Source organism: Lontra canadensis, unplaced genomic scaffold (assembly GCF_010015895.1).
Source record: "Lontra canadensis isolate GAN:19392208 unplaced genomic scaffold, GSC_riverotter_1.0 scaffold19, whole genome shotgun sequence".
In the NCBI taxonomy this organism is placed as follows: domain Eukaryota; kingdom Metazoa; phylum Chordata; class Mammalia; order Carnivora; family Mustelidae; genus Lontra; species Lontra canadensis.
Window position 1 is genome coordinate 13,829,622 of NW_022631013.1, and position 26,243 is coordinate 13,855,864.

At 51.6% G+C, this 26,243-nt stretch overlaps 1 protein-coding gene across 1 annotated transcript; it reads right to left on the bottom strand.

Annotated features, from left to right (window-relative positions):
• Positions 1-3,373: 3,373 nt before the first annotated feature.
• On the bottom strand, positions 3,374-17,376 carry IGFBPL1 (insulin like growth factor binding protein like 1). The gene is made up of 5 exons (XM_032860865.1): positions 16,926-17,376; positions 8,223-8,332; positions 7,405-7,521; positions 6,064-6,217; positions 3,374-4,128 (listed from the first exon to the last, which is right to left on the bottom strand). The coding sequence occupies exons 1-4, from the start codon at positions 17,374-17,376 to the stop codon at positions 6,068-6,070; spliced, it is 828 nt and encodes a 275-aa protein (XP_032716756.1). The 3' UTR covers positions 3,374-4,128; positions 6,064-6,067.
• Between the last annotated feature and the right edge of the window lie 8,867 nt (positions 17,377-26,243).

Here is a 26,243-nt window from a genome sequence, read left to right on the forward strand (position 1 = left end):
CCTAAGCCAAAATCCAGAGCTAGACGCTTAACCAACCGAGCCACCCAGGCGCCCCCCCACCCCCACCTACTTCTTTAAAGCCCTGGCTTCCATTCAGTCCACTGACCAAAATGACCTGACCCAACCGATGGTGCCAGGAGAGGTTGGGAGATTGTAGTTACGGGGACACTGATGCTGTGGAGTGGTCCTTGGCGTTCAGCAGACAGCTTGCCCCAGCTCTGAAAGAGCGCCTCTGTGTAGGTGTGCGTGACGATGACAGTGTTTCTCACAGAGGTATTTTTAGGGTTTAACCCCCTCATGGACCTTTCTCTCCCTACCTTCCGACCTTGCCCATGCTATTCCTCCCTCCTGTCTTCTTTCCCCTCCAGATTCAGCTCAATTTCTCTGGCCCTTTGGAGGGGAGATTTAGGCGGGAGAAAGACAGCAGAGTGAACGGAGGCACGGACAACACTGTCTCCTGGCTGCATACACTCCTCAGCCCCCTGGACACGGTCGTGGTCGTGGCTGAACCCAGAGGTAGTCCCGCACTCCAGGGGACAGGGGTCAGTCCCACCAAGTGTGGGCCACCACTCCCTCCGGTTGTGCCCGGGCTGACCTGGGCTCCCACATTCTAAATTCATTATCCAGCTGCAGATGCCAGGCCACTTTAGCTTCCCTTAATTAATTAAAATATCACATAATAACCATTCTCTGATTTAACATTCGGGAGGCCCTGACAAAGGCTGGGAACGAGGAAATTCATTAGAGGGGACTGTTCACCGTCGATTGATTTGCTCATTCTTATTAATTTTTCCTGTGTCATCCATCCCTGGGGGAGAGGGGAGGGCAATGTTTTTTAAAGATAGAGGATTAATTTTACTGCACAATCTGAAGAAGAAAAATCCATTTTGACTAAAAATCAGACTTTTTTTTGGGTAAGGCGGGAAGGGAGTACATTTGGGATTGAATACTGGCTTCCAGACGACCTCCCTTAAGCGCAGTTATAACCCCGTTCACCACAGAAGACTGATTCAAGCTGTTCATCACCTGCGGCATCAGCTCCAACCAGCCCTGATGTCAGTCAGGGGCGCGGCCTGAAACCACTGCCCTCTCTCCACCTGCCGCTATAGCTCCTGGCAACTGCCACAGGTCACCACTCCCCTTCACAAGCTACCCTGCACTTCCCCATCCCTGCTCCTTCCTCACGCTGGTTCCCTAGCCCAGAATCCCCAACTCAATGCCTCCTCTTCCAGGAAGTCTCCTCTGGTCACAAAGCACACAGCTTGTGCTGCCTGGCAGGACCGCAGCCTCATCCCTCTCCCCTCTCCTGCCTGAGTCCCACCCTTCTTCATACTGATTTCTGCACCCTTCTGGCCTCTGTGTGCATTTGAGAGATAACAGAGGGCACAGCTCTCTGCGTGAATGGATATCTGGGGTGTATATCCGGTGAGAGACACAAGTTCTGAGGGAGTTAGAAGGATTGGGCCTGCAGGAGGATTTTAGGACTGGCTAAAAATTGTGAGTCAGGTGTCCAGGTGGGGCTATGACCAGAACCCAGGTGTGAGGGGAACGGAGGATTCAGGCCAAAGTTGCTGAGCTGGGCAAGAAAAGGGCAAGATGCATCCGGGGTCGTGGAGACGTATTGGTGGCCCCTGCTCCGACCCACAGCAGTCTTCCAGGGCCAGAGAGACCATGAAACCACGAAGAGTGTCTCTAAAAACATTTATTTTCAGGCGCAGGGGTCAGGTAACATCATCACATTTATGACAATAGGGCAGAAAACACAGGCTCTGTCTGGTTGAAAAGTCATCAGGTTGGAACAATCCCGTTTTTCTGCCTGTTTGGTTTTAGTGAATGTTTTGGAGAGGGCAACATGATTATAAATTTGCACATCCTTATGCCATGAACCCAGCCTCCTGCGGTTTCCATGTTCAGCTCTGCCCAAGTGCTCCAACCCCCTTCTCTCTGCATCTCGGCCCCCCCCTCCAGCTGTGACTGGGCACACGTGAGGCAGGTCAAGTGATTTCGCTGAATGTGTCCCTCACCAGATGCAGGATTGTTCTAGCATCTTCTCCAAGTCCACAGCATCCCTGCTTCTCCCGATAGTTTCACTAAGTGCCTTTCCAAGCAAGTCTTCTAACTATTCACATCCCAAAAGACTTAGTGGCAGACGCTGGATACAGAAACCCCCGTGGGGGGGAAGGAGGCAGGGCAGGGAGGGCATCGGGGTGCAGGGTAGGGGACGGGAGTGGGGCCCTTGCAGCCCCACCCTCTAATCGACAAACACAGCTTCCAGTTAATTCATTTCAGCTCTGATCTTATTCAAAGAAAGGGGTTCCAGATGTTTTAAAGTTTGCAAACCACCCATCTAGTTTCCTTCCCTTCTTATTCAAATGAGGAAAACTGGGGTCTGGAAGGTGAAGGGGACTTGCCTGAAGTCAGGCAGCAAGCCAGGGATGAATTCCCAAATGGACCTCATGTTTCTGGATCCCCAGGCCATGCTCCTGCCACTGAGTACACGGGGATGATGCCACCCCGCTATTTCAGATATGGAATGGCCAGGCTCAAAGGCAGAAAAGTTTAACTCCAAAGAGGACTCCAGAATATAATGCCTAGCGGGAGTGGCATGGGAGTGTGCTGTAGAAGCTGAGCAGGACGAGTAAGATCCCCAGGGCCCCTGGAACCGGCCAGCACCTTCCTTTACACAGCTAGGAGATTACCCGAGCAGCAGCACTGTGGCACAGGAAGGGGGCCGACAAAGGCCAGGTGCCCTGAGTTCTGGTCCTTCTCGGAGGCCTTCAGACCTTGGGCAGGCGCCTCCCTCTCAGAGCCTGGTTTCTTCATCTGCAAAGGGGGAGGGACACCTATGTTCCTCCTGCCTGCTGTCCTCGAGTTGGGGTGACCACAGACAGAAAAGCACTTCATGAACTTGAAGGACAAGATACAAATGAGATCCCAATTCCTACTTAAAAAAATTTTTTTTTGAATCACCTAAGGGATCTAATTTTTCACCCAGAAAATTAAAGAAATAGGGAGAAAGAAAAAAAGAAAAGAGAAAGAAATAGGGGTGCCTGGGTGGCTCAGTCGTTAAGCATCTGCCTTCGGCTTGGGTCATGATCCCAGGGCCTACTCGGCGGGAAGCCGGCTTCTCCCTCTCCCTCTCCCTCTGCCCCTGCTTGTGTTTTTCTCTCGCTGTGTCTCTGTCAAATAAACAGAAAAGATCTTTAAAAAAAAAAAAAAGAAAGAAAGAAAGAAAAGAAAAAGAAAGCAAGCCTTGTTTCTGGGTAAGGTCAAAACCTCTCCAAGTACAAGGTATTCGACTATACTCTAATCGCACAGCCCAGAGAAAGAAGCCTCTGACCCTGTTTTCTCAGTTTGATGTCCAGAAGCTAGGGGTCCACTGCCCGCCTGGTGAGAGAGTGCTGGGCTTGCTGACAAGGGGACATCTTGGTCCCCAAACACCCAGCCAAGGACTCCATCTCTTTAAGGTGGGAAAATGGCAGGGAAAGGAGGGGCTACGGCCAGCTCCACAGCCTAGTATGAAACCATGGCAACTGTTTTTGAGGAAATACCACTTAAAAAGAATGCTAAGACTTTGCCTCCACTATTTTTCCCACAGGGTCACCTTACTCTAGGATGGCAGGACTTGAAGGGATACAGGAGGTATCTAGTCCGGATGCCACATTCCCAGTGAGGATACAAAGGCCCAGAGAGGGGAGGGGCCCGTCCAGGTCACACAGCAAGTCGGAGGGCAGGCAGAGGACGGCGTGATCCTACTCCCCCTCTCCTACAACACACACTAATCAGTCACAGACAAATGAGGTAAAGACTCACGGCTGACACAGGCCTTCTTGTTCTAGCCCTTTAGAATTACAAGCATACTGCCAGGTGACCTTCCCTAGGAGGGGTTAGGTAAAAAAAAATTCTCACAGAGCAATTCGTTTCAAAAGTATAAAAAAGCCACATGCAGTCTGGTTTCCCAATGCTTGCCCTGCTAAAAACTACATCTGCATACGAATCTAGTTTGCCTCTAATTTGTAAAAACATACAAAAGGGGTCATCTACAAACACGGTTTCTCCAACTCTTCACAAGGAAAACGATGCATGACTTGACTCTTCCAACATCCCGTCATCAATGTTTCTAAGACCCTAGAGGAAAGAGAGAAATGGTTGAGAGGAAAGAAGCCTGATGTGTCACAATCAACTACTGGTAAATGGAAAGGGTGGGGAGAATTATCCTTAACCCTAAATCTTCCTGGCCAGGGGAAGTGCTGCTGAGGAGAAGAGGGGCCTTGGGGGCATCCAAGAAGTACATGTGAGACCTGGGTAGACATTTCAGGGAGGCAGCACCGAGCTTAATACAAGGAAGAACTTTCAACTACTGGAAAACCCAAAGATGGATGTCTGGTGGTAGTGAGTTCCACAGCACTGGAAGTATGTAAGTGAGAGCTGGCCAGTACAGCTTGTTGTAGGGGGAACTGAAGAACTGCGTGGCAATGGTCTTAAAATACCATGGTTCTTTGTAGCTCCCTTTTGAAAGCTCATCTATAACAGACTACATCCATAGCCTAGTACCATTGTGTGTGTATTTTAAAACTATATATTATTAAAAATTGTATACATATTTAAAACATAAAACATGTATAGAGACACACATACATAGGTACATACATATAAACGCACACAAGCATGCAGGACAAAATTCCCGATATGTGATATAACAACATACACTAGTACATGCCCATAAAAAGCAGAGTATCAGGAGGGCAACTTTAGGAACCATCTCCTGTCTGAATTCCTACTTGAGGAGGTCCCCCCTTCTCTCTCCGCGCCTGTGTCCCTGTGTCCCGGAGCTCTAGCTACTTCCTCTACCATGCCACCTCCTTAGTGACCTCTCCTTTAGTGCCCCCAGTTCTAAGCTGCTCCTCTAGCTTCAAACTCGTACACGCCCCTCGCTTCCTTAACATGGCACTTCTTGTATTTTAATGATGGTCACTGTTTTGGTTTTCTGTGCACCCCACAGAACAGACGGAAGTTCCTGCACGCAGAGGGTATCCCACAACAGTGGTGAAATAGGGAAGAAAGTGCCTTACAGCCACAGCAAATTCATGTGTGCCTATCCCTGAGCTCCCGTGACAGAGCAGCGCCCCCTACTGCATGGATGCTGGGACTGCCAGAGGTAAGGAGATGCGTCATTCACTCACTCCGAGCAGAATCTTTAAAGGGGATTGTGTATCTGTGGCTAAGTCTGTTGCTCATCCCTTCTGCCACAAGAATGGACCTTGTGCACCTTGGGGCTGATCCTCTCGCTGGGTCCCTGTGTTGTAAGACACATGCAGCAGAGCCGCAGCCAGCCGAAGGGCCGCCACGACAAGGAATGTAAGCAAGACAGAAATGTTGGTGGCTGTGCACCAGCCAGCTCCAGAGGTGGTCACGCAGCACATGCTGGCTGATTAAGGGGCTTGTTTCCTAGGTTCACGGCCTACCTGTTGGCAGGGGACAGAAGCAACCCCAGCTCTCACACAGTGGCAGGGGTGGGGGCGCTGTAAGGACTACGAGCCGAGGAGCCAGGGGGATGCAGATTCTCCCTGACACGCTGTTGAGCCGGGCAGTGCTGAGGACAGGGAGGTGAGGCCTGGAGACAGCAGAGATGCCAGCAAGGATGCACCTGGGGTCAGCAAATGGAGCTCAGACTGTCTCCTCTGCTGGCATGTTTTCACATGGTGCTGTCACAGTGACAGTGTCTGCTCTCTCTGTGTCCCCTCTAGGACTTGAAGGAAATGTTCTTTCAGCTTCAGAAAAAGAAAGCGACAGCTGGTCTTCCCCACCTATGGAAACCGACAATGTGCACAGCCCTTGCGCTTGCACGCTCAGTGGGAGGCCCAGAGTGGTACGAGTGTCAAACGTACTAGAGATTCTACCCGCTAGCTGTAATATGTTCCTACTCCTGTTTGGTATTCCTCTGGTTTCCTTGGTTTATGTATTTTTCTTCTTTGTTACTATGCATCTTAGCAGCCATCTCAATCTCTTGTGACACGAGTGTGTATACACTGAAAATGACTTAGACCATAACATGTACGTTACCGCATCACAGGCGGTCATCCGGAGCTGGGAGGCGGGGGACTGTGTGTTTACTCAGATCTAGAACTGTCACCGTGCCGTGCGACTGGGCCTCCCCAACCACGTTGGCTGAATGGCACAGGTACACTCCCTCATCTTCCTTTCTCAGAGGGTTGATCTAGAAGTAAAACAGGCAAGGTTATGTAGTTATATATGGCATGGCAAAATCACCTCCTTGCTTAGTTCCTAATTATATGTCTTATTCTTTTTCAAAAAAGATAGAGCTCACTATTCCTCTTCTAGTCTTCACTGCCACGGGTTGACGTTTCTTCTCTGTGCCCTCTCTACAGTGGCCCTCATTTTAATGTTTCCTTTGCATTCCTGCCTTTTACTGTGAGCTACCTGATCCTTTTATTATACATAACAAGGAAATTACTGCAAGTTAAAAGAACAAAAGTCTCCTGAACAGGAATGACCCTCAAGTGTTCCCACTGGAGACAGCCTTACAAAATAACACCAGGGAGAACATTTTCCCCATACACCTTCTTGTAATAAAGAGGGGAAGGTGCTTGATTTGAAAAAGCACACGGACTCGACTGCATTTTGAGTGTCTGAGCTGGGTGGAGAGGTCACCAAACCAGGCCCAGATGGGAATGCAAGGACGGCACGGACCCCCTCCGCCCCTCCGGGAACAGCCTGCTCTCACGCCCACACCTGCTCCCTCCTCTCTTGTTTCCTCTGGGCACAACCACCTCTGTCAGCCGTGAGCCACTCTACAGACCAGGCAGGGGGTATGCACACCAGCTCGTGCTGAACTCACACCGACTGAGGGGGACGGGGTCAAAGGGAAAAATCCATTTCTTGCCTTTCACATTCTAGAGGCTGCCAGCATCCCTGGGCTTGTGGTCCTCTTCCTCCATCTTCAAAGCCAGAGAAGGTGGCTCATATCTTTCCCACACTGCCAGCTCTCTGGCATCTTTCCTCCCGCTTCCCACTTCAGCATTTAAAGGGCTCTTGTGATTATATTGGACTCCCCCACCTCCCATAATCCAGGATAACTTCTTTATTAAAGTCAGCTGATGAGCACACTTAGCTCCATCTACAACCTTAATCCCCTCTTGCATATAACGTATCCATGGATTCCAGGGATTAGGATGGGGACATCTCTCTGGAGCCATAATTCTGACCACCGCTGAAGATCACTTACGCTCCTGGGGGTGAGACGTCCCTCACAGTTAGTGCAGGGTCCAACCAGAAAAGGATAAGAAGAACTTTGAAATGTATTACATGCTATAAAAATATAAAGGGTGCTTTGTAAGAGCCAGTCAGTAATAGCCACTAATCCTAAACAAATGAGATACTCACCAAAATCCAGGCTGTGGCCTCGTGGACAGAAGGGCCCCCTCGCACCTGGACAGCGATATTGACGTGGTCCCCGGGCAGGTCCTCCAGCACCTGGGTACCCTCAGGAGACTGTGTGACCTACAGAGGACAGAAAAACCAGGAGTGGTTTAGAAAAAGTGTCTCTGGGTAAGAACCACATCACAGACATCCCTGCTGTCTTCATCTTCCTACTGACTCAAAGGCCAGACCCTGGGCCCTCTCATTCCTATTAAAACGTCAGTGGCTTCATGAACCTAAATGTCTGTGCAGACAGCACCCCCTGCTGGACAGTAACGATGCACACCCCACCGCTATCTCTCAGAAGCCGTTCAGAGTTTCCTGGCCCTTAGTGGGGGCTGTTGACATAGGTGGACAGTCATATGCTGTGATCCACACCAGTCTCTCAAAAATTGACCTGCAGGAAGAGCTAGTGTTGGAATGGGATTTGGTTAGTCTTTCTAAAACGCAGATCCTGTGAGGTCGGCTCTAACTTTGTTCCAGTGGATCTAGGCAAGATAAATAGACGAACTTTCTAGAGAGCAAAGTGGCTGAGGGGGCAAATGGCACAAGGAAGGATGGCGACTCCCCTGCTCTGGGGAGAGCTCTGGGGTGGAAGCTTTGAGGCATAAGCCTGAAGGTGGAAGAGTGACATGTAGTATCTCTTTTTAAATCCTCTGTTCCGCATATAAAGATAGACACATCAACACACTTAGAAGAAACATCTCTCTCTCTCTCTCTCTCTCTCTCACACACACACACACACACACACACACACACACGGAATTCTTGGATGTAAATACCTTCCTCCACGTGATAACAGGGGTGGGCACAGCCCTCACCTCACAGGACAGGTACACCTGGGCCCCAGTGACATTGTGAACACTTCTGGGTGGTGTGACGACCACGGGAGCTGGAGGAAGAAGACAAGAGATCACAACCTTTACCCTGCCAGGTTCCAAGCCATCGCACGTCGAAAATGCCCTTCCTGCAGAGAGCCTGCGGGGACAGTCCCCCATGAGGGGAGCCGCAGCAAAGGAAAGCTCTCCACAAGCGAAGAGCACACTCAGAGGCCCAGAAGCATGTTTCCCTCAGACCCAGAGGGACGCCTCCATGCTTCCTCATCCAGCCCCTTTGTTCTACCAACAAAAAACAGGGACCTGGAAAGGAAAGGCGACTTCCCAGATCGCCCGCCACGTCTGTGGCAGGGCCGGGGTCTCGTCACACTCCCGCCGAGGACCCCGGCTGCCATCTGCTTGCAGCTCAGTTACTCGAGACACGGAGCGGCTCAGAAGGGGCTGGTGTCACCTCCCCAGTGCCAAGTCTTGGAACAGATGGGCTTTTCTCCTTGCACGCAGAGGGCGGGCCAAAGAACAGGCCAAGCAGAACAGCTGCGTGCACGCGCCCAGACCCCCCCACGCGCGGCCCGGCCCAGCCGATCATTTGCATATCGCAGACTCGCAGGCTCCTGGCTGCCCACGGCCCCCTCCCCAGGGGCAGGGCTGCAGGCCCCAAAGGGCCCCCCTCCACCAGAGTCAAGGACACCTGGAGAGGGGTTACTTCCAGGACTGCCATCCCCAGGCAGCAGGGCTCTAGGCTGTCAGACCATTACAGAAAGGAGAAGTGAGGGTGTGGGTTGGCTGGCTGAGGCGGGGACCTTGTAGGCATGTGGGTTAGAAGTGCTTACCTGACACCCCACACCGCCCTTCTCCTGGTGCCCGCCACATTATCTGCTCACACGGACACTACAAGAATGAAGTCCGGCCACCTCGGTGTTTGGGCCCTGCGTCCTGTCCCTCAGTAGACCTGCCCGCGCTGCATGGAAGGCACTCCTCAACTCCATGGGGGATGGCTCCCCCTCTTGCAGGACCTAGAGGGTTAGGGTACATGTCCTAGTCCAGGACCAGCATGTCCGTACCCCTCTGAGCTGCTGGAGGACAGCCTACTTGCAGTCCAGGTATGTCCACCGGTCTCCTCTGGACTGGGGCCATCCCTGCATCTGGCCCAGCAGTGTCTTGGACAAGATGCAGTGAGTAGGCCTGGGTGGGGGGAATCCTCCCTGTTCAGGTTTGCTCATCTGTTAAGATGGGGATAATGTCCCTGGCTCGTAGGGCCATTGAACTGATCTTACCATGTGATGAGTGTGACAGCAATGGTTTAAGTTAACAGGACATGTAAGTGGGCCTCAGAAGGCCTGGTAAACACATGACCGGATGAAGAAACACATGGCGAATGAGGAGAAAAAAACTTTCCTTCTCTGGCCATCAAACTGCAGGGTCTACACTTTTGGGGCTTCCCCTGTGACTCATGAATGGCTCTGGAGAGGGAAAGGGCCCTCACCTGCCTGGGTGCAGCTGCAATAAAAAAGGAGAGCAAAGGGAGGGAGGGAGAAGGCTGCAGGAGGAGGGGGAGGGAAAGGAGTGAAAGGGCACAGAAATAAGACTGGTCTGGCCCCTCCAGACAGAACTTGTCAAGCTGGTACCAAAAAAGATCTCTGGAAAATTGTCTTAGAACCAGAGTCTCAAACTGGAGTGGCCCAACTTCTCAAGATCCTATGCCTGACCATCTGTGATCTACTTGCATGCCTCCACTGATAGAGAACTCACTACCTACAGAGCCAGGCGTTCCATCCTAGGAGAGCTCCACTGGTAAGAAAGCTTGTCGTCCTTCATCTGGAGCTAAAACCTATCTCCCTGTTACTCCCACATGTTGATCCCAGGGCTGCCGGACTGGAGCCCTACGGTCCCCTGGGTGCCCCACTAGCCTCCACTGAATACAGACACTATGCTTCCTGCTCCCAGGCTGCTTTCTTCCCCCTTAGCCTGGTCACCCCAGTCCTTTAGTTGTGCCCATTTGATTGCCCCCTGAGCATCATGGCTTTACCCACAACACTGAGTGTAGCCAAAGCCCTCTACTGAACCAAAATCCTAGGCCTCTAACATCTCCCAAAGCAGCCTAGCCACCTGCAAAACTGCCACAAAGAACACTGCACCCCTGCTTTCCAGTGGGGGGGGGCCATCTGCAATATGACAAAGAGAGTCTAATTTATCCACACCCTCCCGCCGACATGCCCTCCCCCTGGAGCCCAACAGTCTTCAAATGGCTCACTCGGGGAACAATCAGAACTGTATCTTATTCCAAAGCCCTCAATGGATTCCAAAGGGACACTCAATCAACATGTTTTACTTTCATTCATGTAAAGTCATAAATTTTAAATGAGATTTCATCAATCCCTTTCAGGCCTAAATGAATAAACCAGTAAATCACATTTCAACGGTCTCTCTCCTCAAATTTCCCTCTCCCTCCTTTGAAGACTCTCCTGGAAATTCTGTCTTTGCTACTGATCTTGTGGCAGAAAATAGCACTTGTTTGACAAAGGAGCCCCCAGCTTTCGATGATAAAGTAACATTCAAATTTTTATTTGTTTTAAAATTGACATATAGCACATTTATTCCTTGTGGAATGCAGCTCTTGAGTTTTGACAAAGGCCTACGGTCGTGTAACCATCACCACAACCAAGATCTAGAAGAGTCCAGTCCGTGTCAAGAAATTTCCTCAGGCTGCTCCCTGTCATAGTAATCTGGTTTTAATATTAACATATCTGCTTTTAAATGTAAAATGCTTTTTATCCGTAATAGCCCTTCGGAATCAGCCATCATCATCATCATCACAGCAATAACAGTGATAATGCCACCACCTAATTCTGAGAGCCTGTTGTGTGCTAGGCACTCTCGTCTGCTCACAGGGATTAACCTGTTCTATCTTTCCAGCAATTTTGCCAGCTGTGGAGCTAGGAAGGGTTACTTGGGTTTAGACGGTTGGGCAAGTCTTTGAGTGCAGGTTCTAGCTCTGAGCTTTGTCCCAAAGTCTTGCCCTCTACTTAGATGACACTTCCATGTACCCTGCTCAGCCAGTGCTTTTATCCCCATTTTACAGACAAGAAAACCAAGGCTCAGAACAGCGAAGTGCCTGGAGGAGCAGGGACTCCAACCCAGGTACCCTGATTCCATCAACTCTTCACTGAGTTTTAAAGTGAATCATCTGTTGTCTGGATGGGCTCCATTCCAGAACAAGAGTGAGTTCCTTAGGGACTGTGCTGGGGAGCCCCCAGACAATTCCCAGGTTCAGTGATTTGCTAGGAGGACTCATAGGCCTCAGTAGTATGACTCAGAGCTTGACTTATTACTGTGACAGGAGACAAAGCAAACAGCAAAAGGAAAACCGGCTCACGGGGTAAAGACAGGGAACCCAGGCACAAGCTTCCATGCGCTGCTCCCAAAGGACCCCACGGGACACCCTGGATCCCCCAGCAGTGAATGGTGACAACATGTGCAAAACGCCATCTGCCAGGGAGGCTCACTGGAGACTCCGAGTCCGGGATTTTTGTTGGGGGCAGGTCACCAGGGCCTCCTTGCTCATCATGTACCCAAATTCCAGGGTCCTGGAAGGAAAGCCGGCGTGCAGCATAAAAAGTGGTGTTGGCCCAAATAGCTCAGGCCAAAAGTTACTCTTATCACTGAGGGAACAGCGGGAACTGTCCCCAAACCCAAGTTCCCAGACGCCAGCCAAGGGTCAGCCTGGCCAGCAGGCCCTTCTAAGGATAGTCTCAAGCCTGCTCTGTTTACTCTCTTCTGCACAGGAAAAAATCCTCCAAACATCACCCCCAGGGAGCAGCTCTCGTGAAAACACTATTAAATGGGTGATACGTCATTTACACTCGCAGGACATTTATCTTACTGTCCCGAAGGGCTCATTTGAGTGTGGTGCTGGGCTGTTCAATGTCATGACTACCACAGGCAGGATGGACCCAGGTTCAAATCCTGTCTCTGCCACGCCCCAGTGCTGTGACTTGGTCTCAGTTTCTTCTTTAAAATGGGCACAGGCAGCTGTTTTCCTTCCTCTCCCCTCTCCTTTCCTCCTCTCTCCATAAAGTACTGGGAGGAAGAACTTTAATACCCCTTGCAAACTGTAAGAGGCTTCCACAGAGAGACCTGAGGACTTGACCAGCTTTCCTGCCCCACAGGGATCTCCTCAAAGTGCCTGGCCTGCTCCAAAACCCCTCCTGGCTCCAGATACCAGGCCTCTGGCTGGGCTCTGCCCGGAGGCTCCAGAGGCCATAGCTGCAGCCCTCATTCTGGAGAGCCTGGGGCACAGCCTGTCACCTCACTTTTGCACTTTCTTTTCTACCTGCTTGTAACAAGAGTAATTTGGATTTCAAGAGGGAACTTGGTGCCTGGTGGGCCCAGTCTGTGAACATGCCAGCTTCGTCTCCCTAGCTCTTTCTTGCTAAATACTTGTCTCCTTCTGTCCCTGCCAGCAACAGCTCAAAAAAAGCTGGGAGGGCACCAATCCACCCATCAGGTGACAGAATAGTCACCCACAGGCGCACTCACCTGCGATGGGGTCCCAGTGCCAACCACGGGGACTTGGACAAGCCATTAACCATTTTGTCCTTGTCTGCAAATGAAGACAGTGACTGCTACCCCACATCCTCTGGGGTGAAGGGAGAGGACGGATGTGACTGAATTATTAACCATGTGGGTCTGTACGAGTGAGAGGGGCCGACGGTTATTCCAGTGTGTGGAGATCTGTTCCCCCCCAACACGGTCAACTAGGTATGTCCTTGACGGCTAGAATGTAAGATCTTCGCACATGCCTCTGAGGTTTCTTTCAAGTTAATGGTGCCCAGGAAAGAAAGAATTTCAAAAGTCACCCCCCACGACCCCATCTGCTTATACAAAGAAGTGCACAACCAAAGAATTTAATCATCGACGCATTGAGCGGCCCTGATAATTTATGCTAATAGTCATGTTCGAGTGTGGAAGGAGAAACAGCTTAAGCCGGCTTCCTGCAGCCTGTGCCTCCCACCCCCTCCCTCAGCATGAAAGGCTTTTGAGCACGAGGCCCCCCTTCTTTGTCCCTCTCGCAAAGTGGCGTTCGAAGCCTCTCCTGGTTACCTGGTAACACGCGCCTCGCACAGACTGCGATTTCTAAGCGGAGCCGGAATGTCACCGGAGGGTGGTGAATTTTCTAAGATTCAGGATCTCAAGAGCTCACTGAAGCTTCGGGGCCCGGTGCCCTGGTGAGTAGTGGCCCAAGACCTGTTCCGACCTAATTTAGCATTCAGAACCTGCTATCAACCTGCTACCTACAGGATCCCATCCCTCTCCCGTCGGCCAACGGTCAGGGTGCATGCATGGAACAACACAGCTTTTTCAAGTAATGACAGTGGCGACAACAACGCCATGCCACTTAACAGCAAAGAAATGAAACCAGTAACTTAGTACAGAACGAAGCTTCACCCCTCAGCCGGGGCTCAAGGCTGGCCATGCCCCTGCCCACGCCACTCTGGGCCTCGCCGCCTTCCCCAACCATGACCCTGGGGAGCTGCCCGGCAGCCCTGGGTCACACCCACCACGGGACCTCCCCTACCTGCTTTTCTCTTCCCATCCCCCTTTCTCCCCAAGAATTTTCTACAAGTCCTCCTGGGTTCCCCGAGATGTTTTCCCTTCTGTGAAGCTATCCCCACTCCTCTCAGGGGCCATCACCCAGTGCTAAGCAGGGAGGGGAGCCAGCAGCAGGCATTGGGGGGAAAACAGTAAGGCGATGGATCAGGACCAAAAAACCCCTCAAGATTCAAGGGTGGCCAATTTGGAGCCCCTTCCTAATCAGGTGGCCGGAGAGCTAGAGGTGTGTGGCTCTGCCTGAAAAGGGCCAGGCATACCCAGGCTGGGGCCTCACCTCGGCTAGGGGCTAGCCACGCAGCTCCCCGGAATTCCCTTCTGTGTGCCTCAGTTTTCCCTTCTATTAAATCGGAGTGAGATCAGGCCAGGGTAGTTGTGAAAATTGAGTAGGAAGATGGGAAACAACAGCGATTCCCAAGAGTAAAGAATGAATAATTTAAAAAAAGGAATGATTCATATGCTGGAATTGAGCATGTCTTCATTCAATGCGTTAATTAAAGGATTGCCCTAATTATTAGGCATGGGGGGGGCGGTTTCAGAGCATAGGCAAAGGCCAGAATTTAAGCCTGAAAGTGGTTTGCAAACGCCCCTCCGAAGTATGAGTGAGAACACTTCCTACCCTGTGCGGAACCTGATAAATATTTATCGAGGTCTCGCTCCGTTCGAGTCAGGTGCTCGCTTACTGAAGGGTAGGCGAGAGCCGGGGAGGGGTGATTTTATTAACCATATTGAGGCAGAACAGCTGCTGCTAGGATTCAGCCCATTTCCCTTTCACCAGGGTCCCTGGGGACATTGTTAAAAAGTGGCCCTGCTGCGTCCTCTGAATAAAGGATGGCTTTGGGGCAACCCAGAATGAGGTGCCACTGGGGCTGGCTGGGAAAGATGTCCCTATCCACACTGCCATGCTTCCCCAGGACACCAGCACAGGGCCACACAAACATTTCAGGACACAAAGAGAGGGGACAACAGTGCCCGGGGCTGTGGCAGATGACACAATTGTGGTGGGGGGAGGGAAGGAGAGCTGAATTCTGGGGAGGCCCGTTGCCTGTCACTAACGGGATCATTAAAAGCAGTTTCTGACTTTCCTTCCTTTTGGCCCCTTGGACATCTTTCCTCGCGGGGCCTGTGCCTGGGGTGGGCCTCAGAGCCCATAGATCAGAGTGGAGGGGCTGTCACATTTACTTGTCATTTGGTAATTTTCAATGAATTAGGGGTATGGGGTTGCCATCTGCCATCTGGCCGCGCTCTGGTAACCATGGCAACCACCACCTGCCTGACTTAACACTCTCAAGTCCTGTCCTGAAAGAACACTACAGAGGGCACTCGGGTCCTGGGTGCTGGTCAGGCTTTACTGGTCACTCTGGCTGTGTCCCCTGCCCTCTGGGTCTCAGGCTCCTCTGTAGCATAGCAGATTCCGTCTGTATGTCTTCAAGGAGGCTCGGCCTCAGGAACAGAACAACACGCCAGGGAGAAATCATCTGAGACTATCAGCATCGGTTAGATCCTGGGGACTTGGTCAGCATTTCTTGCGTCTCCAGCGTGTGGAGTGAAACTGTGACTTGTCTGGAGACAAAGAGAACTGCCTGTGAATTAACTGCTAGGGAAGGCAGATTGTAAAAAGGAGTGAAAGGAACTGGAAGAAGGAAGGAGGCAGGACTGTTTAAATGCCACAGACCAGAAACAAAGATTCCAAGTGGAAGGGACCTCAACCGTGGCTCCACAGGGCTGACGGGGCCCAGAGAGGGGCAGGCACCTGCCCAAGGTTGCTCAGGGCACCACCAGCAGCAGATCGGGAAGCACTTGCCAGCTCTTTCCTCCACTGGAAGCCCCGGCCAGGAATAGCCAAAAGTGCCTTTCCTATGCTGTGGGACTGCCTCAGCCTCCTCAGTGGGCAACAGATCGGTTTTGTGATGCCTGGGACAGGAGCCTTCCTGCCCCATCCCCAGCAACCCGCTGGGTCTCTTGCACTTGAGTGCATGTACCTGGAATGCTTGGGCGGAAATAATACTAGAAATTCTCCAAGGCCTAGAAAAGGTTGTCCCCTACCCTCAAGGTTTCCCTGTTGGAGCTAAAGTCATTACACCGACTTACGCATTTAGGTCTAGATTTGGGTCTCCAGGCCTAAGTCAGAACCCCAAGCCAGGATCCTTGGAACTTCTGGTCCACAAGCTTACTCACCCTCAACTCTCCACTGCTCGCTCCAGGCAGTGCAGATGGGGCAGCTCTCCAAAACCTAATGGGCCATCAGGGTGCTCCACTGGGCATCTGTATACTGATGTTGTTAGTCTATTTTTGTTTGAGTTTTAAAAAGTTACTTATAGAGGTGGGCAATGACGGCACCCATACATGACTTTCCTGGGACCTTAATGAACCTGAAGCTTCTAGGTCCCTAGCAATGAATAAATTTCCATTCCTTTACCCGCCGAATCATATGAGCCTTAGACCCACAAAACCCAGGTTTGGCCCTGATGGCACCATCATCTTTTCAGAACTTAGGTCCTTAAAGATCTTACCTGTCCTGGGTGGGAGATTCCTCAGGGTCTCCCAGCAGGGCCCTAACCTAGGGTTATCACCCAGTGATTCCTGACTCCCTGTCTGGAGCTCCTCCTCCTCTGGCATCTTCACCTTCCCTCCCTCTCCGCTCCAAAACCCGACCCTGGCCTGGCTTGCTGCTGGTCCCGGGGGGCTTACACCCAGTAGGACACCTCGTCCCCCAACTCCCAGTCTGGTGGAGGCATACATGGCAGGCCTACACAGAACTGCACGCCTTTTGGTAGTTAAGTACCAAAAGAGACAGTAGGCTCACCAAAATTCTGACCAGCTCAAGGGCTTGTATCTCCATGAGCCTGGGAAGGGGTGAAGGATGTGGATTCCTGCCCCAGTCTCCTGGAGTACCTGGCGAGGTAAGAAAAACTACTTTCGAAGGGGAAACTGAGGCTCTCAGTCGTGGCTCATGCAGGCATCCTCTGCCCCACATTCCAGAGGGCTGGGGTCCCTCTTTCTCCTCCTGTCCCAGCACCGCACGGCAGAAGCCAGACTCACCAAATTCGCAGGGGCCCTCCCGCGCCTTGTGCAGGTGGCCGGGGTGCGGGCGGGGCGCGTGCCGGGCGCGCAGGCGCAGCGCGCAGATGCTGGGGTAGGAGCGGCCGTCGGAGCCGCAGACGGAGCCGCGCTGCGCACACACACAGAGCCCGGTACCCTCGGGCGCCGCCCCCGCGGCTCGGCTGGCGCACACCAGGCCGGGGCCACAGCGCGCGCCCGCCCGCCCCCCGCAGCTCGCGCCCTCGGCGCCCAGACAGCGCACGCAGCAGCCGCACTCGTCGCGCGCCGCGATCCCGGGCGCAGGGCAGCGCGCGGGCGCCGGGCAGCGCTCCGGGCGGCACGGACCGCACTCGGGGCGCCGGCCGCCGGTGGCGCGGAGCCCGAGACCTGGGGCCAGCGGCGGCAGCAGCAGCACCAGCAGCAGCGGGAAGAGCGAGGGTGAGCGTGGCATGGTCTGCTTCGGGACGGCAGTGGCGCCTCTGCTTCGCGCTGTGCTTTGCGCGCGCCGCCACCCCGCCCGCCTCCCGGCCGCTGATTGGCCGGGCCTCCGCCGCGGGGCGCCGCAGCCGGCTGCCGGGGCCCGGGAGCAGCGCGGCGGGGTGGGCTCGCGGACGCCCGGGTTCCCAGCTAGAGGGATGTCCCGACACCAGCTCTCGTGGACCCAGTGGCCTCTTGGGGAAACTGGCCCACTCGGGGCGGGAACTTGCTCGAGGTCGTTCGGGTAGCGCCAGGATCCAGATCCAAGGCTAACTCCAGATTTTATGTACCTTGATTCCCCCCAGAAGGATGCGCTTCGTAATTTTATTTTGCATTTGGTAGTTTTCAAAGTTTTATTTTAAAGAGGGAATATGCGGTTTAAAATTTCAGAGGTTACAAATAGGTGTAATGAAGAAAAGAGTTTCCCTTCCATCCTGTGACCCAGTGTCCCAACCCAACCTCAGGAGGCCAATTGTTATCAGATTCTTGTGTCGTTGCAGAAATTTTGTATGCCCATTAAAGCCTGTATGATTGTAGAGCTCCTCCCTTTAAACACAGATACACGCACACACACAGACATACACACAGAGAGAGTAGTGTGCCCTGCGCATTACTCTGCACTTGGTTTTTCCATCTATGGTTATTTCCCATAGCTTCCCTACCTCTTATCATTTCTTGTACAAACAATGGAGCATTGTTTAATTGTTTTTCTCCCCTGAATGCTACTAAAGTCATGGTATATTTCACAGTCAAAAGTGACTATGGTGGTGATGAGATCTGGTGATCTGTTTTGGACTGGTCTCAGGCTTTTAAACTTGGCGCCGTGCTTAATTGCACAAAAAACGCAATCAGTTAGCCAGTTGTTTTGAGTGCTTTTGTTAGTAGGAGTAGTGCTGTGATGAATGTCCTGACCCACGTCTCCCGTTAGTGGGGGGTGGAAAGACATGATAGCATGTAGCCAGCTATGTATTCATGCGCCGCTTGTCGGCAGTCAGGCTCTGTGTATCCCATCCCTGGCCCAGCCCTGGCGGGGGACACACACAGGAACACCTAAGGGTTCCTGACTGCTGGGTTTGGTTGTGTGGCCGAATGAAAGCATGGGATGGAGGGAGGGACTTGCTGACCCACCTGTATGGATGGCTTTTCCTGCTCACCCTTTAATCCTCATTTGCCTTGTGGAGTTTTCTTCCTTTTCCGAACGCTTAGAGTTGGAGAAGCCTCTTGGATTGGTGTCCATTTCTTTGAAAATGGCCTGCAAGCCCATAGCCCAATGAACTCTGGTTCCCAGGGTGCCAGTTAACACTGTGGGGAACATCTGTGGGCCCCTTAAGATTATAGGAAAAAGAAAAGATGAGTTCTCCTGGCAGGGAAGGGGGTTGAGGCCCCTCTATTGTCCGCCAGCTAGTGAGCTCCCTTGATGTTCTGTGTCCTCTGCTCACCGCTGGCACACACGGGAGGCTAGCTTATCCAGCGCCTCGGGTGGGCGCACGCGCACTCAGCAGCTGCTGAAGTGGCATGAATGTCCTAGTCTGAGGAGTTAAGGTGAGGAGAGCTTTCTTCATAAATGGGCCACAGTCTTGAATCTCAAGCTTAACCGTCAGACCAATCAGAAAAGACATTGATCCAGGCGGATAGAAAACAAAATCCCTGTCTCCAGGTCTCTGGTGGGACGTTCTGGAGCAGAGAGAGGGGTGGGTTTTCATGCATGAGGGGTGGGAGTTATGGAGGGACAGATTTCAACTCAGTCCTGTGTAAGAAGGAACATTACAAGATATGGAGCTCTGCAAAAATGAAATTAGATGCTGAGCTGCCAAGATATGATAGAGGGTTTGCCTTCCTGCTGTAAACAATTATAAAACCCACACAAATGAACACAACAGTGTGTAGGTACTGGTCTTGGAATGGGGATATCTGGGGGGACCCAGATGAAGCAGAGGAAGTTGAGAATCTTGAGCTCTGAGTTATTCTGAGCCTTCCCCCCACCCCCACTGGAAGCAGTCTGCAGATTATGTCTGAGATTTGCTTTCCCTTGTTTAAGGACCCTGCGAAGGGCTGTTTCCTCGCAAGTCATAACTTTTCTCTTCAAGACCTACCCCACATGCCTCTTGTCGTCACTAGACTCACAACTGGCGTTAGAGTTCCATATGCTTGAGAAGGGCAAGTACAAACTCCAGTGTGAGAAAATATAGCTTCTATACCACAAGAACGCCAAGATTTTGCTAAATTACATTGTAGCAACTTGGGGAGTATGTGCAAGAATGGATTCTAAGGATGGAAGACCAAAGAGAATAGAACGTAACTTTTACTGAGTCCATAGAGGTGCACTTACCTGAGATTCTGGGTTCAGTGTGTTGGTCTGTGTAGCTGGAAGTGACTCTGTCTTTACTAAGCTGTTTAAGTGAAACTGAGGCTTAATGATGATCTGCATTTAGTTAATTTGAGATGCCAGTACTTCCCTAGTGTGTTGCAAAGGAAGAGATGAAAAGGCTTAGAGGTAGGGGTGCTTGGGTGGCTCAGGGGGTTAAGCCTCTGTTTTCTGCTCAGGTCATGATCCCAGGGTCCTGGGATTGAGCCCCACATCGGGCTCCCTGTTTGGTAGGGAGCCTGCTTCTCCCTCTCCCTGCTGCTCCCACTGCTTGTAAGCACAAGCACTCTCTCTCAAATAAATAAATAAATATTTATTAAAAAAATGCGCTGTCAATAGACACATTTGGCAATGGACAGAATCCCAGCATCAGTTCTGTGACACATGGAGGAAGGGCTGTTGTAAGTGGCAGGGCCACATGGAAACCCCTGGAACTTTCCTTTTTTACCAGGAGAGTTAGCAGCTGCCATCAGTTTCCTCATAAATAATTGAAAGAGAAGTCACCTTGCCATGGGGAGGATTCATTTTCTTAGAAGGCCGCACAGCATACTCTCACTTGAGTAAAGCATTTGCCTCCTTTTAGCAGGCCCTTGGCTCTACTCCTTTCAAAGTAACAGTGTGTCATTATTGTGCTGAGTATTTGGTCTCTTCCTGACCTGGTGCCAACACAAACCTGTGCAGTTGACCCTTGAACAGTGCAGATTTCAACTGTGCAGATCCACTTATGTGCAGATTTCTTTTTCTTTCTTTCTTTCTTAAGAACTTTATTAATTTGAGAGAGAGCACAAGCAGGGTGAGCAGCAGAGGGAGAGGGAGAAGCAGGCTTCCTGCTGAGCAGGGAGCCCAGTGTGGGGCTCGATCCCAGGATCCTGGGACCATGACCTGAGCTGAAGGCAGACACTTAGCTGACTGAGCCACCCAGGTGCCCCGCAGATTTCTTTTATAGTATAGTACCATAAATGTGTTTTCCTTGTGATTTTTCTTAATAACATTTTCTTTTTTCTAGCTTACTTTATTGTAAGAATTTGGTATTCAATACATAGGACATAGGAAATATGTGTCAGTCTGCATTATCAGTAAAGTTTCTGACCCACAGTAAGTGATCAGTAGTTACATTTTGGGGAGGCAAAAGCTATATGCAGATTTTCAGTGATGCGGATGGTCCGGGCCCCTACCCTTTTCATGTGGTTTCAGGGTTGACTGTAGTTGGTTTTTCTCAACCAGGGATGGTTTTCTGTTCCTCTTGCTCCATCACGTCTGTGATCTGCCAATTCTTTGATTCATTCCTCATCCAGTGGGCTCTCCAAGGATCTGCTATTGCTTACCAGACTTAGGTGGGACACCAGGGGTTAGATGAGTAAGCCCGTCGCTGTGTGCTCAAGAGGGTAGCATCAGGAAGGCGGGCTGGAAGCCATTTCAGTGCCATTAATGTGACTACATACAGAGAAGTTCTGGGAGAAAGGAGTTCACCTTCTGGAAAAAATTTTTTTTTTTTTTCCTCTGGAAAAAATGCTCTCTAAACTGAGCCTTGAGGGGCCAGTGAGTGCTTGGAAACATGGAATCCAGGCCTGAACCCCACAGTTCGGGTCTGTGCTGCTGACAGACTGACACCTTAAAGGTGGGGAGGAAAGGGAGAGCCAGAGGAGGATAAGTCTTTGAGGGCAGTCCCTGGTTCTCTGTTTTTGCCTTCTGCATCTTTCCCAGGGCTACCACCAAACCCAAGATTAGTGTGGCCGCCGCCGTGCACATTGCCACCTTGTGGACAATGTAGGGATTACAGATCTCGAAATGACCTTGCTCCGCATTCATTAGTTCAGTCATTCCTAGTAACTGGAATGAACCAATGTGCTGGCATAAAGCACTCTTGGTTAGGTGAAGAGAACAGAAATGGGTACAGATAATCACTGTGTCCTCAGCGGTATGAGTCTGTCTAAAGCAATGGAGAGATCAGGGAAAGCTTCACAGGTGACATCTGAGCAGGGTCAGATAAGAAGAAAGGGTCTTTAGAGAGCACCTCTGACATCCTCACTTTACAGAGGCGGGGACTGCAGCACAGAATGGGAAGAAACTTGCTCAAAGTTACAGAGCCCTGCAGGGCAGAGCTGAGGGGAGGACCGAGGCCTCTGGGTATCCCAGCATAGAACTCCTTTTCCGGTACATGGTGGGCCTTGGTTAACATGGGTCCCCCTCCTGGTGCTCCAGAAATGGTCTTTGCAGGGTCGGATCTGCTGCTCCGGTCTGTCCCTGCACAACCCCAGCCCAGCCATTTGTCCCAGTCTGCCTTCTGGAGCCATAATCTCGTTCTCTGTCTTCCATCTGTGAGCAATTGCAAAGCACCAGAACCCTCCCCAGGAAGGACACTGTGCCTAAGCCAGGATCTTGGCCAACGTGGGAAGAGGGCCCAAGGTGTGTCCCTAGAGTTCCTGTCCTCAGGGACTGACATACTTCTTGGCACACAGGTGCTTTGTAAATATTTGTGAGAAGAATGAACAGGTGAGGGCAGGGGAAGTAGATGGCACCTGAGGGGAGAGTCCAGATCTCCTGCAGACTTTTCCAGAGTTGAGTCTAGTCTGGGAAGATAAATTGGGAAGATGAATCAGGTCACAAAGGTCACTGAATGCCAGGTTAAAGAGTTTGCCTTCATTCTGCCAGCAGGGGGAGCCATCTTGCTTGTGATGGAGAAGGGGCTGGATTGGACTACAGCTTTGTTTCCTTCTTTTTCAAAGTGAGAAAAATCATCACTAGTCAAGGGGCATGCCTGCCGCAGAAAGCCGTCATTGCTACCTAATGAAGAGATTACACTAGATCACCTGGATACCTGGATTCTTTTGTTTCTAAATTTTATAATTAAGCCAGCCGTATGTCTTTGGAATAAAGAGAGGCTGTCTTGTGATTAGCTCCCAACGCTCAGGAAAGACTCACGGCCTTTGTGATGCCCTGCTGAATTCCTTCCTGGCGTGTCACCAGACTCTGAACTCTGCTGAATACCCGGCAGCAGGACAGTAAGCCTGCCTGGTCTGGGTTCCAGGGTAGTTCCTCATCTCTTTCCTCACCATCTCATTGCATGGCTCCTGGATGGAGGTCTCTAGGGGAGTGCTGTAGGGCTCTGCTCAGTGCTTTTATCGGTAACCTGGATGAACTCATCACAAGTATTCAAATGCCCTAAGACTTCAAAAAGGAATTAACGTGTGTTGGATAGAAGAAGCGATACTCAGAGGTTTGCAGAAGTTAGAATGGTAGAGAGAAATCAAATGTTGAAGTGTTTTACAAATACATGTCAAGTTCTTTGTTTAGATTCAACACTAAAGTGAGAAGGCTTGAGAGAGAGAAAATGGAATCTATGACACAGGGCTGCCTCCAGGCTCCAAGGGGCCACGTCTGGAGCATCATGGCCCCTCAGAAACGGGTCCTTATTATTGTGGATGAAATTTTGCCAAACTTGAGCATTTTAGGTCAAGCGCTTTAACTTTTCTCCCACTTTAAAGTGGCTGCCTTCCCAGCCTCCCCAGGGCAGTCGGTGGCAATTCAATAATGACCTTTCCTTAATGGTGTGAAGAGAGGAATTGTAGAATGGAGGGAAACCACGATTATAATCCAAGAATTTAACAGCAGTTTGAAGCCTGAGCAATGGAGCCAGGAAGCACCTCACAGTTGGGAGCTCCCAGAAGAGAGAGCATCCCCGTGTGTCTGGAGGGAGAAGAGCTTCGAAGGTCTTTTCTCTGAACCGTGTGACAGGGATGCACCGAGAACTGCTTCCAGGGAAGGAGAGGACCTGTTTTTAGAGGAAACACACTTACAGTGTTTCTTTGTTTCCAGACAGCCAGTAACAGTTACATTGGACCTGACCCTCCTGTGTCTCTTTTTCATTTTCCTTTCATTATTTTCAGTTTTGAGAATAAGCATTTACAAAGCCTCCCCTGCATTCCAGACATGGTGTTGAACTAGACCTAGTTGTGACTTCCAAGTCGCCATGATCTACGAGGGGAGCTGGGACTTGGACACGAGGAACTCGGATGTGACTCTCTGCTCAGTCGGTACCCAGCAGGGAGTGGGGGCCTGGGAAGGGCTAACATTCATCGAGTGCTTCCTGTGTGTCAGGCACCCTCTCACGTGTGTTAGCTCATTGCAACCTACGAGCTTGCAGCACGTAGATCTTATCTCAGATTAAACCGAAGATACGAGAGGGTAGCAGTGACCTGGTCAAAATTAGACAGCTAGTCCACACTCTGAACCGCTGCCCTGGACTGCTTCTCCATACATATGGGTCACTTAGCAAATAAAGGCTCGTACGTGCCATAAGAGAGGTGCAGGCCACAGCAGGAGAAACAAGATGACACCGTAGTGGTCTGGAGACACTTCATGCCGGACGTTATGCCTGAGGTAGGACTTGCTGAACAAGACGCTGCTGACAAGCGGGACAGAGACAGGGTCTTTGTTCATTGTAGGAGTGAAAGGATCAAACATGAATGGCCTGAATCTGTCAGGTGGGGTGTCTGTTCGCTGCCTGCGGGACCCTCTCCTGCTCCCCTGGAGCTGATTGGACCAGGGGTGTTAGGGACTGAATTTTGTCCCCACACAAACTCATAGGTTGAAGCCATAACCCCCGGTATGTTAGACTGTGAGCGTATTTGGAGATGGACCTTCTAAAGAAATAGTTAAGTTAGAATAAGGCCATCAGGGTGGGATCCAATCCCATCTGATTCGTGTCCTCTTAAGGAGGGGAGATTAAGACACACAGAGAGAGAGAGAGAGACACCAGGGACACACATGCCCAGTGGACAGGCCACAGCGGGGGGTTGGAGGGCAGTGAGGAGGCAGAGCTCTGCAAGCCAAAGGGAAAGGCCTCCGTAGAAACCAACCCTGCGGACACCTTGACCTCGGACTTCCAGCTTCCAGAACTGTGAAAGAATAAATTTCTGTTGTTAAGTCCCCGCCGTGGGTGGTGTTTGTTACGGCAGCCCTCGCAAAGTAAGACAAGGGCTGTATGAGCCTAAGACAGAAGAAAGAAGACTGACCTATGACGTACGCGGGGGTAGAGATAAACCAGGACAGAGACTTTCTGTTAGCAGTTAGATCTGAGGGAACCCTACAAAAGAGGGGGTGAACTGTGGGGGTAGAAGTTGAAAGGATACTTGTCAGGACAGCGGTGAGTTGAAGCCACGAGAGAGCAGAAACTATAAAAAAGCAAAGGGACGGCGCCACAGAGAGCCTGAAGCAAGATATACCCGAAGGGAGAGAGACCAGAGAACGAGAGAGCCCTTGGGGGTGGAGAATCATTCCCAAGAGGGGCTTGAGTTTCCAGCGCCTTCCCAGGTTGGGCCCCAGCCCCTGTGGCGGAGTGATGGGAAACCCCGTTAGCCCTGGGCACCTGGCGTGCATCTCTGTTCCTCGCTCCCTGAAGAACCAGAGGAGCAGGAGAGGCTGTGTTTCGGGAAGGTTTACAGCTCAGGAAGAATGTAATGTGTGCGGGAAACCAGCAGGGAGCAGGCCAGAAGAGAAGGTTGAAGCAACTGCCTGGAAAGCCTGGAACGCGGAGGCAGGAGAGGGTGAGCTGTGCTGGGGTGGGGTGGCACTCAGGAGCTGGGGGTGGTCCATGCAGTGGTGGGGCCATGAGGGTAAGGACCAGTGGCTGTAGCAAGCGGACCCTGCGGTGTATGTGACCCAGATGCAAGAGGCCTTTATTTCTTGTCTCTGCAAAGCCTCAAGCAGCAGCTGTCTGTCTGCCTCCAGGGTTGATGCAGGGGTCTCGGCCCCTTCCTTGTGGGGGCTGCACCGTTGTGAGGTGAGCGCCCCCCACACAGGTGAAGGGGTGCATGAGAAGGGCCTGGCAGCAGAGGGAATGGAGTGAGAGCAAGGGAGGGGAGTGAGGGGCCGCCCGGGCCTGCTGGAGGGGTGGGGACCTGACAGGGACCCAGGGGTCTCGTTCCCATTCAGCTTGGAAGACCATTTGGAATCCACGGCCACGGTGGTGACTGGGAAATCGTCGCTTGTTCTCAGCTTCGAGAGAGGCGTGCTTGGGCCTGATCAGGACCCCACCACTCCTTGGCCCCTGCGTCTGTCTGTCTGTCTCTCTGTTACCTGTTCTCGGTCCCTCTGATGGGCGCCCAGCTTTTGCTCTGTGTCTTGAGGCCAGACTCCCGAGACACACCTGTCCACCTCCCCACGCACAGTGTTGATCCCCGAAACTGGGCAGACATCACTGAGGACCGGCAGTCACGGGCCAGGCATTCGGTCCCATCAGTGGTGACCTGGGGCAGTCCTGTCGCACCAGCATGGCAGCTGGGGCCCTGACACCGCTCTGTGGGCCCGGTGGGATTTCTGAGGCTTCGTTGGTCCTGTGAGTACACGTCCCTTCCTTAAACATTAGTTTTCCTACCCTTAACATAAGGACCTGGGCCTTCATGTTCCATCCTAGGGCTGTGTTTGCTGTGATAAAGAGGCCTGTGCTTCACTGGCTTATGATGGTAGAATTTTAT